Genomic DNA, 10603 nt, shown 5'->3' with positions numbered 1-10603 from the left:
AGTTGAGTCAACCCAAACCATGCAGTGGAAATGAGACATGACATGAGAAGATCGATAAGAATGTCATATCTGTCATTAGCTATGAAGCTAATCAGCAGGTGATTGGCTTAGTGTAGCATAAAGACTTGAAACAGGGGGAAAACAGCGGGCCTGAATCTGTCCAAATGCCACCTACCAGGACCTTTAAAGTGAACTAATTAACATGTTATATATTTTCTGTTTAAGGAGATATAACACTGAACAAAAAAGAAAGTGTTATTATCACCATGAGCCCAACAACCACTGGAGAACACTTCATCACACAGCCCCCCCCCCCTCGTAAAAATCACAGTGTGTGGTTTTAACACTTTCTGTTTTTGCACAGATTATACAAATAATATATAAGGTGTTGATTAGTGAGCCGTAGAAGTTCTGGCAAACAGTCTTTGGGGTGTAGTTTCACCTTTTGCGTACAGACAAAGGAGTGGTATTGATTTTGTTACTTAACTCATAGAAAAAAGCACATATGCATGTTTCCCAAAATGTCAAACTATTCTTTAACAAATCCTCCAGACAGCATCATGCTCACTCATGTACAAAGGTTAACAGTGCAGTATTTTAGCACACAAAAGATGAATGTACTCAACCATTTTGTACCAAAAGAAAATTATTCAAGATGTATGCTAACAGATGTTAATCACACTCTGATGCCAAATTCAATTTTGAAAAATCCACAAACACCATGAATGTTTTCCAAGGATTAAATACATTCAATTTATTGTTTTTGTTTTCTTAGCATTCCTTGAACCATCACCTAAACTTTTTATCAGCTGTGAACAGCTCCTTCATTTCCATTGTGCATTTAACTGTTGTACAATAGTGTTCACTCAGAAGCAGAGATATGTAAGTATGGATAATGGCCCTTTCAAGTATACTTTATAGTGTAATGGTTTCTATGTGAAGGCCTTACACACTCAGAGCATAGTTATAACGAGTAGATGTCTAACTGGGACACACTGATGAGCCTATGTGTCTAAATCTGATTCCTGATCAGTTATTCAGCATTTATAAAAACAGAACCAATGTGCCTCGTACATGATTTTGGTATACCGTCACTTCTAGAGTCACATTCACAATACAAAGATCATTAGCTTTTACATTTTGATCACCAGGAGCCAGACAGTGTGACCAACGCCATGACCCCAAGACAATGGATATTTGATCGTTTGATAGTGACATGGAGAGAAAGAGGGAACCACAAAAACAAGAGAGGTAGACACTGTAAGAATCCCAAACACAGGTTGTGTGCTGCTGAAGCCTGACCTGAACCCAACTGAGGCCGAGGGGACTAATTGTTAATTAAGCCAGGCTGATGAAAAAGAGCTCAAGTGTGAATGAATGTGTCAGTCTGGAGGAGCACTCAGATACACCTTTTACCCCTACAAAGGAAAATCAGCATTATTTTAAACTTGACAGGGCACTCCAGCAGTTCAGAACGGCTGGTTATTATTATTCATGGTGAAATTAAAGTTCTGATGTTGTTGGTAAAAAAAAAAAAAAAAAAAGACAGAGCGGGAGGGGAAAAAAAAAGGAAGATTAGGTATAAATCATGGGAGATAGTGGAGTAGTCTGTGGCTTTTAGTGGGAATGTGTGTGTGTCAGTGTATTGAGTTGTACCTTCGGGCACAGGGTGGAAAGAGGGCAGAATGTAAAAAGCTATAACTGACTTTTTTTTGAGGCAGAATAAAAAATGACCACAGCCCCCTTTATTAACAAAATCCTCCCAGACTTCTCTGATGTTCAGCTGTCTTATCAATGACCCAAACCCTGTCATCTCCAATATCTAGCCTTTACCTGCTCCTGTGGCCTGGGGGCAGAACTGAGGCAGGTTTAAAGCAATGTCCCTGAGACTGTCTCTCTCCTCCCTGATCTCCTGTAAGTCCTGTTCAATGAGGGACATCCGGCTGTGCTGTTCCTTAGCGGCCGAATGCAGCTTCTGGATCTTCGAGCTCAGCGTCGGGCTCTCGACGCTCCCGCGAAGCATGCTCAAGCGGCGCGCTGTCTCGTTCAAGATCCGGTCAAAGCGTTCCAGCGGCACGTTCCCATCTGGTCCGGACACACACGAGGGAGGACAGATGGGAGAAGAGGAAGCCACAGACAGAGGCGTCAGAAGTTTTGCAGATTGTGGTTTGTAAATGGCAGGCCCACACCAGTAATTCAAATGATGGATCAGCCATGTGGACCCTAATTACAGTGATTCGGTCATTATCCTCAACATACCCACCACAAAAGTCTTTCTAGTCAAGTCTACAAATTGTTCAACATATTACACAGGAAATGGGTTTGAATGAATAGGTCATATAACAGCAGGTCAGAAATAAACCGCTGAATTATTTTAACACACTGAAATTTACCCACAAAGGGCTCGGAGAACAGCAGTTATTCTTGCTTTACCACAGGGATAAAAATCTGGAAATATTTCCATGTTAAATGAGGCATGAAAAAGCACAGAGCTCTTTAGTGATCTGACATTTAAGGTATAATGAAGATTTATGAGTTTTATAGATATGGAAGACTAAAAAGGAGCCACGGTAAAAAATAATCTATAAGAGAGTGACTTACCAATTTTGCTGATTAGCTCAGTTAGTGTATCAGAATAGGCCTTTAACTGGAGCTTGGCTGCTTCCATATCTTCCTTTACGTGGGTCAGAGACACCTCAGGCTGCAAATGGAGAAGACACACAATAGAAACAGTCTTTAAAGCTCCGCACAGGAAGCATGGGTCGATATGCATAGATTCTGCTGTTCAAATGTGCATATATATGTCTGTGTTAGGTACCTCTGAGGAGAGCTGGGAGTTGGCTGTGTCAGTTAGCATCTCCTGCTCAGCCAGCTGTTGTAAAGCAGAGTCTATATGGGAGGTCAGGTGAGCAGATGCAGTCCTCGTGTGCTTGGCCTGGGTCAGAATGGCTTTGGATTCCTGCACACAAATGAAGGAGGAATTATAGAACTGAGCAAAGATAAAGGGCAACCAGCTTTTGATAATATTTTGATTACTCACAGAACAAGACTAATGCTGCGTCTCTAATTGGATACTTCTGTACGCAGCTACTTATACTGGCTACTTTGAGGCATGAGTGGGTTCACACAGCTACTGTATGGTGAAATGCAATGTACTATGAGTACCAGGATGCTGAATTCATAACATTCAAATTGAGTGTGAAACATTGAACACCTTTTACCCTCAGTGACTGCCATGTCACCTAGGTAGCGGAGGACTATGACGTTGAACATCTAAGCATCACTACCACTGTGTCAGATAGAAGCCCACACTTTGTTTATTGGGTCAATGCTGTAATACTTTGGTACTGTAAATGATAATGCCAATGCTAACGCAAATGCTAACGTTAGCACATTTTATCATTAAGCACTGACATTTCATTTGTTGTGGTGTAAGCTATACGGTCAAAAGGCCTAAGTTTCATTTGGTGTTTATAAATTATTATTGTTGTCTTCACTGTAGTAGATTTTAGAATTAGATTTGTGGGAAGATGCTTGACAAGTTGTATATATTCGCAAAATGTGGCAGCTATCATTAACGCCGTAGATCAGCTGGTCAATGCATTGCATCCAGTCAATATGAGCCACAGAAATTCATAGATAAAGGCCGAGAAATGTGCTGAGAAAGCATGTTCATTTTTAATACAATAAATAAATAAATAAAAATGCCAAGTGCTCAAACAAGCAGATATAGCAAGAATTTTGGAGAGTGACAACTGTTAGCAAATGTTAGCAATAAATGTTTCATCTGGTTGCAATTTGTCGAGCAGGAGAAGAAAAGCTGAGAGATTTTGTGATCATCATTGGCGTTCATTTGCGTGTATGTTTTTTGCATGCTTAGTGACACCCTATCACTTTGAAGCATTTCTATTTTGAGTATAAAAGGCACAAGATCACCTTGACGCAGACACAAAACAGCCGGTGTAATTAGCTCCTCCTCATCCTAGAAAACACCTTCAAAAACGAGGTGCCATGACAACCACTGTTTTATGGATGACTTATCACCTCAGGGTGTAAGATTTAAGTTGTAACTTCAATCAATCAGTCAAACAATTTTATTTATAAAGCTCAATATCACAAATCACAATTTGCGTCAGAGGGCTTTACAGCATACAACATTCCTCTGTCCTGTGGACCCTCACAGCTGATCAGGAAAAACTCCCCAAGAAACTATTTTGGAACTATTTCAGGTAATGCAACCCTTAAAATGTTTGTAGTGCGTGAACTCTAACCTTAGTTAGTAATTACGGTGAGGCGAGGCTAGGTTTGAACCTAGGCATAACTGGTGGAACTATAGAGTAATGTTTAGCAGGTGTATATAGAAAATGAACTGTGTTTATATGGTGCTTTTATCCCATTCCCATGTGCTCAAGGAGACTTTGGCATGTGGACAGGAGGAGCTGGGTAACGAACCATCAACCCTGCAAGCTAACATTTGTTAATTAGCAATAAACACAAAGTACAGCTGAGGTTGATGGGATTTTCATTAGTTTAGCTGGTATTTGGTTATAAGCAAAGTACTGGATACATTACCAATGATCTCGAAAGTCATTATTACTTATCCTGAGGTGAAACATGGGTGTCGTTACCAAATTTCATGACAATACATCCTATAGTTCTTGAGACATTTCACAAAAAAATAAGATCCACCAATCTGCACACAAACCTTCGCCACAGCATGTGCTGTCTGTTCTGCCTCCTCTGTGGTGTTGCTGGAGTTTTCCAGAGCTGGTTTTAGCATCTTCTCAATATGTGAGACCTTTTTTCTGACATCAGCGAGAACCTTTTCCTCCAGGGGTCTTTCCTTCTTCAGCGCAGCTTTGGTCTGGGCCTGCCGACGGGGCCACTCCCTCACCATGTCTGAATTAAGATTGGAAAAAAGGCAGGTAGTAGGATTAAAGGCCCTGAAAACTTAGTTTGAAAAACCGAGTGTTTCTATATGAAATTAAATAGTCTTTACTAAATAAGTGACATTCAAATTTAAAGTTGGGAAAAAGACATCCAGAGGCAAATCATGATTGTTGCATGGATTTATGGGACATCACATATTTCTTACTGAGCCCTGCCCACTTTAAATCAGTGAGAAGAGCTCAGACAACATCAACAACGATACAGAAATCTGTCATGTGCAGTAAACAAGTGTTCTAACTTTGCGGAAGATATTTGTGTTCACGTAGGACCCCATTATTCATCGTAAAAAGCTCATTAAGAAAAAATGTTTTCAGGGCCTTAAAGACAGATTCAAGGTTGTAGTGAATTATATAAAGTTTGGCTCAAATAGATCATTGTCTGCTGGCTGAACTTTATTTTCATTATTCATCTTCTGCTCATTCTGTGCTACTTTACTATTTCAGTGAAAGTCTGAGAGACAAAATCACTCCAGAGTTTCTTCACGTAAAATTAACAGGCAACATTTCGTTCATGAATTTGACGCTGTAAAATTATAGAAACATTCCACTCCATTACATTTCCACGTAAGCTGCTGCTGCATTCAATACATGACAATTAGGTCAGAGCATTACAATAGTGATGACATATTTATTATAGTAATACTTCAGTCTGTCGCTCTTATGTTTGTTTTCAGTCTCTGCGCCTGACATTTCAATTTGAGTCGAATAATTTAGCTGGATGTTCAACAGACACAACAATGCAAGACAGACAGTGAAGAGAGTGGCAAAGAGAAACAAGATAGAAAGATGGAGAGAAAGAGACTCACACTCTAGTTCTCTGTGCAGGGCGATGGCGTCTGATTCCACCTCTTTCCCTGTCACCACGGACGACAAAGCCACAACCTTTGCCCCTTGAGCATGTGCTTGCAGCTTGAAAAAGAGACACGTAGGATGGGACATGACCTCAGTGGAGCCAAGTGTAGTCAGTGCTTGCAACAACAGATATCAAAGGAAAACTGGTGGGAGGGCAGCACTGAAAAAGTCTACAGCCATGCTAGCGGCTCTGTGAGGCTGCACTTGAGCATAGTGGTGCTTTGAGCTAAATGCTAACAATGACATGCTAACATGCTCACAATGTTCATGCTCACATGCTAGCAGGGATAATTAGAGATGGATCAGAAATGAAAGGGGGGTAGCCATACCCAATTAGGAGACAAGAAATGTAAACCATTTTATACTATTGATGCAGCTTGTAATGTGAGTTTTTTTTTTTTTTTTGGTTATAGAGCATCTTTGGTATAATGTTTACCATGTTCACTGTCTTAATTTCATGCATTAGGATGCTAACATTTGCTAGTTAGCAGAAAACACAAAGTACAGTACAGTACAGTGTGTTAGATTTTGGGGGATATACTGGCAGAAATGGAATAACATATTTTCCGTTTTCATTACTGTATAGTCACCTAAGATTAGTTGTGTTTTCGTTATCGTAGAATGAGCCATTTATATCACATAAGCCTACCAAGCAGGTCCTCTTCCATGGAATCTGCCATTTTGTTTCTATGGTAGCCCAGAATGGACAAATCAAAGTGGCTCTAGATAGGGTCATTGCGTTTTTGCATTGCCCACCACAGTTCCCTACAGGCTTGGCACATGGGAGAAGTTTCAGGTGGTTGCAATCTGCAGCCTTGCCGCTAGATGTCACTAAATCCTACACACTTGACCTTTAAGGCACCGCCACAGTTATTACAATTCATCCGAAGGGGACACAAGCACCTCTAACGGGCAAGGCCAAACTTTTTTGATTATGGGCCATATACAGAAAAAAATATAGGGAGTCACAGGCCAAACAATAGTAAATGCCAAGTTGCAGCTACACAGCAAGAAAAGCCCATTTGCCTTAGAAAATTAATTTTCAATAAAGTTACTATTCTAAACAGTTTAACATTTGACTTTAGAGTAGATTATTGGTGTGCCGACATATTACAAAAAGTATTTCTCTATCTTCCTTCTTTTCAGGTCCACTGCCGTGTTGTTTGAGGTAAATGTATTTTATCGACAAATAATCAATCATTGTAGGTGAAGATGCAGAAGTTGTCTGAGATGACAGTGTCACTGTGTATAAAAAGACTGTGCAATGCACATACAGTGGAAACTATTAGAAATATTGTCAAAACATATTATGTTTTTTTTTGTGTTGTTTTTTTTTTAAAGCTGTTAGCCATTTACAAATGGGCAGAGAGCTGCAGTTAGCCTGTTGAATAATTAGCAACTGCGGCCAACCCTGGTCTATACCAAGCATGAAATTCCATCCAGTATTTGCTGAGATGTTTAATTCAATATTACAAATGTTAGCTTCATGGTGGCACTAGAGGAAAAGTCAGGATTCATCCGCTGGGGACTCTGAATGTCTGTACAAAATGACATGTCAATCAATATAATAGTTGCTAAGATATTTTAGTCTGGACTAAGGCTGCAACTAATAGTTATTTTATTTCTCAATTAATTAATCCGTTGTTTGGTCTTTGGTTTTTCTTAAAAAAAAAGCACTTAAGCAGATTAATTATGGAATTAGTTTGTGATGAATTTAATAGCTGACAACTAATCAGTTATCAATCATTGTAGCTCTAGTCTGGACCAAATCTAATGACCATCAGACTAACACCACCGTCCATAGAGCTGCTAGCATGGATAGCAACAACCTTTACATTAAGCATTAAAAATGAAAATTCAATAAACATTCAAAATATCGAGACATAAAGCAAGATGCTGAAGCAGTCACCTCACTGATGTCATCCACCATCTCCAGTTTCTTATTGGCAGTCTGTTTTAGAGGCTCCACCTCCTCTGTGATCTTACTGATGACATTGTCTTTGGTCTGAATTTGCTGGTCCAGGTCTCCTGTTTGCTTTAGCAGGCCCTCTCCCCACTAAACAAAAAGCAGAAATACACAACTTTAATGCTTTCATTAAAACAGTCCCATTTGGCTTTCTCTATCCGTTTTGCAAAAACATTCTGCCTTTAATCAGCTATTTACAGAGGGCACATTAGCCCATTTCTATGTCATTTTACAATGTTTTGTCTGCTCAGAGATGCTGCAGTGGTTAATCACCCTCCTCTGGAACAACATGTACCCCCGTGAGCAGCAAATCCTGCCAGAATCCTCTCTCCTGTGCCTACTCAGCTTCTCCCTCTGCTTGCCAATTGTTAAATCAAGAAAAAAGAAAAGATGTAGAGTTAACTGCCCACTTTTCAAAAAACTATGTACTTGTATCTGTATATGAGCCTAGTTAAATGTCCCGGAATGGTTTTTAATATAATATGTGCAGCAATAAAACCGGCTCTAATTAGAATAAAGCTTCAAACTCCATTTGTACCCTGCTGTCCACGCTCACCTCTGTTGTATGGTTGGTTGGTTGTGTTTGGTTGCGCTCTGTTTGTTCATGGTCTGGTGATGTGCTGGCATCTGTCACAGCCAGCTGATGTAAAGATGATGTGATGTTACCCAGGGCAAGCTTTAAACCAGCAGCTTCCTCCTCCAGGGCCAGCTGTTTGGCCACTGTCTCGTTCACCTGCACTGTCAGGTTCTCCTTCTGCTGCTGCATTTGTGTTATTCTGAGATGAAAGAAAGAAGCAAAGAAAGAGAGCTGAGAAAAGGTAAATTATAATGCACTGTAATAGTCACTTTTAGGTATCAGGATGTCTTCTGTTCATCTGATTTATTACTGTTAAGGTGATGAAAAGAGATACTATGCTGCAGACTCATTAGAGCCTCACATTTTTCACATCATTCAGTGCATTCAATCTTTAGTTGGAGAACTTTTAAAAAGCATTGTGCTTTGCTATATTGAAATCAATATAAATCCATGAACAAGACAATGCTGCTTGTTATAAGTGAGCAAAGGGGATTAAAAGATAAGGTGACATTGTGCAAAGAAAGCATGATGGATTCATGAAAGGTTTTAAGCACAGTGCGGTAGATGTTAAAGTGCTATTTCTATCACCTCCGCAGCTGTAATGATAGCCAATCTGCTTTGCCTCAACAGAGCAGATACAGAGAAATTCACAGTGTGTCACTCCAGTTTTTTTCAGATCCTATATTAAGCAACAAGCACATGGCGTTCTCATGGGTAGATAAAAATAATTTGTTTTCACAAGAATTTATTTAACATGTTTGGTAGGATGCTGAAAGTTGTTTGTAAGTGTATCAATACAACAATGCAGTACTTCATTACAAGTAAAATAAAGTTTTAGAAAAATGTACCTTAAGGTCCAGTGTGTAGGATTTAGGGGGACATACTGGCAGAAATGCAATCTAACTTAATAAGTATGTTTTCTAAAGTGTATAATTGCTTGAACATAAAAACCCTGTTGTGTCTTGGTACCTTAGAATGAGCTGTTCATATCTACACAGAGAGTGGTTCCTTGCCTACGGAGTCTGCCATGTTTCTACAGTAGCCCAGAAGGGACAAACCAAACACTGGCTGCAGATAGGGGCATTCACATTTTCACTTCAGCCACCGTAGTTAGCAGCCTCTCTCTGACAAGAGTGTAAGAAAAACACAGATTTTTTTTTTTTTTTTTTTTTTACGTGAAAATTATTAGATGATTTATTCATTTTTTTTTTACTGGTTTAAATCACTGGTTCTATTTGTTTTGGAGAGGTGGAGACCTCCTGAACATCTGGATCTTTAGTTATCAGAGAAGAAGGTGAAATCAGATTAGCAGGTGCTAGGCTAGCAGCCTGTCTCTGACCTGCCAAACAGCATCAAAGAAACTATGATTTGTAATGTGAAACTGCTTTATTAAGTGTTTTTTAACGCTTTTAATCACTGAGTCCATTTGTTTTGGAGAGAAAGGGATCTCTGTGGATAATTTGACTTTTGACAAAAATCTCTTGAACAATTAACACTGAAGGAATTCTAACCAGGAGAGGTCAAACAGGCTGTGAAACACTGCTGTTTTTTTTTTCTTCCCTCCGTGTTTAATCTCCTGTTAATAAGAATCTGTGCTGTTGTTAACTTAAAATGAGCCGATTATGATTACATAGGGGGTGGATCTTCGTCTACGGGGATCACCATGTTGCACTGCCATGTTTCTACAGTCGTAGAGTGGACAAATCAAACACTGGCATTGTCTCGTTATCTCATTGGCCACTATAGTTTGCAGCCCCTCCACAATGAGAGCGTTTATAAAAAAGCAACTTTTTAATATCAAACTGCTTTATTAAGTGTTTTTACCAGTTTAAATCACTGGGTTAATTTGTTTTGGAGGGACAGAGACCTCTGGATAATTTGACTCACGGTACTCTGAAGGAATTTTTTATTTTTATTTTTTTAAGATTATTTTTTGGGCTTTTTGCCTTTAACTGACAAAAGTGTTAAATGGGAAGAGAGAGAGAGTGGGGGGATGACATGCAGCAAAGGGTTGCAAGCCGGAATCGAACCTGCGACCGCTGCAGGCGCCGGCACTATCCACTACGCTACCGATGCCCTGCATTGAAGGAATTTTAACGACAAGTTTCAGCTAGTTGAAATCTGCAGTCCCCCTAAATCTTGCACACTGCTCCTTTAAATAAATGTTGTGGAATGAATAGTACAATATTTACCTTTGAAAGTTAGTGGTGTATTAAGTAGAAAGAAAGTGCAACTACCTAGTAAATAATACAGTACTTG

At 39.5% G+C, this 10603-nt stretch overlaps 1 protein-coding gene across 1 annotated transcript in view; it reads right to left on the bottom strand.

The window, feature by feature from the left end:
- Positions 1-1517: 1517 nt before the first annotated feature.
- lamc3 (laminin, gamma 3) overlaps positions 1518-10603 on the bottom strand; it is a 154412-nt gene continuing 145326 nt past the window's right edge. Inside the window, exons 22-28 of the mRNA XM_049604419.1 lie at positions 8324-8543; positions 7711-7857; positions 5756-5858; positions 4706-4899; positions 2819-2959; positions 2602-2701; positions 1518-2085 (exon numbers count right to left, since the gene is read on the bottom strand). Of these exons, the coding sequence (XP_049460376.1) occupies positions 1823-2085; positions 2602-2701; positions 2819-2959; positions 4706-4899; positions 5756-5858; positions 7711-7857; positions 8324-8543 (1168 nt within the window). The 3' untranslated portion in view covers positions 1518-1822. The remainder of the gene's footprint in view (positions 2086-2601; positions 2702-2818; positions 2960-4705; positions 4900-5755; positions 5859-7710; positions 7858-8323; positions 8544-10603) is intronic.

This window comes from Epinephelus fuscoguttatus, linkage group LG18 (genome assembly GCF_011397635.1).
Source record: "Epinephelus fuscoguttatus linkage group LG18, E.fuscoguttatus.final_Chr_v1".
Taxonomy (NCBI): domain Eukaryota; kingdom Metazoa; phylum Chordata; class Actinopteri; order Perciformes; family Serranidae; genus Epinephelus; species Epinephelus fuscoguttatus.
This window is presented reverse-complemented; position numbering and strand designations above follow the sequence as displayed.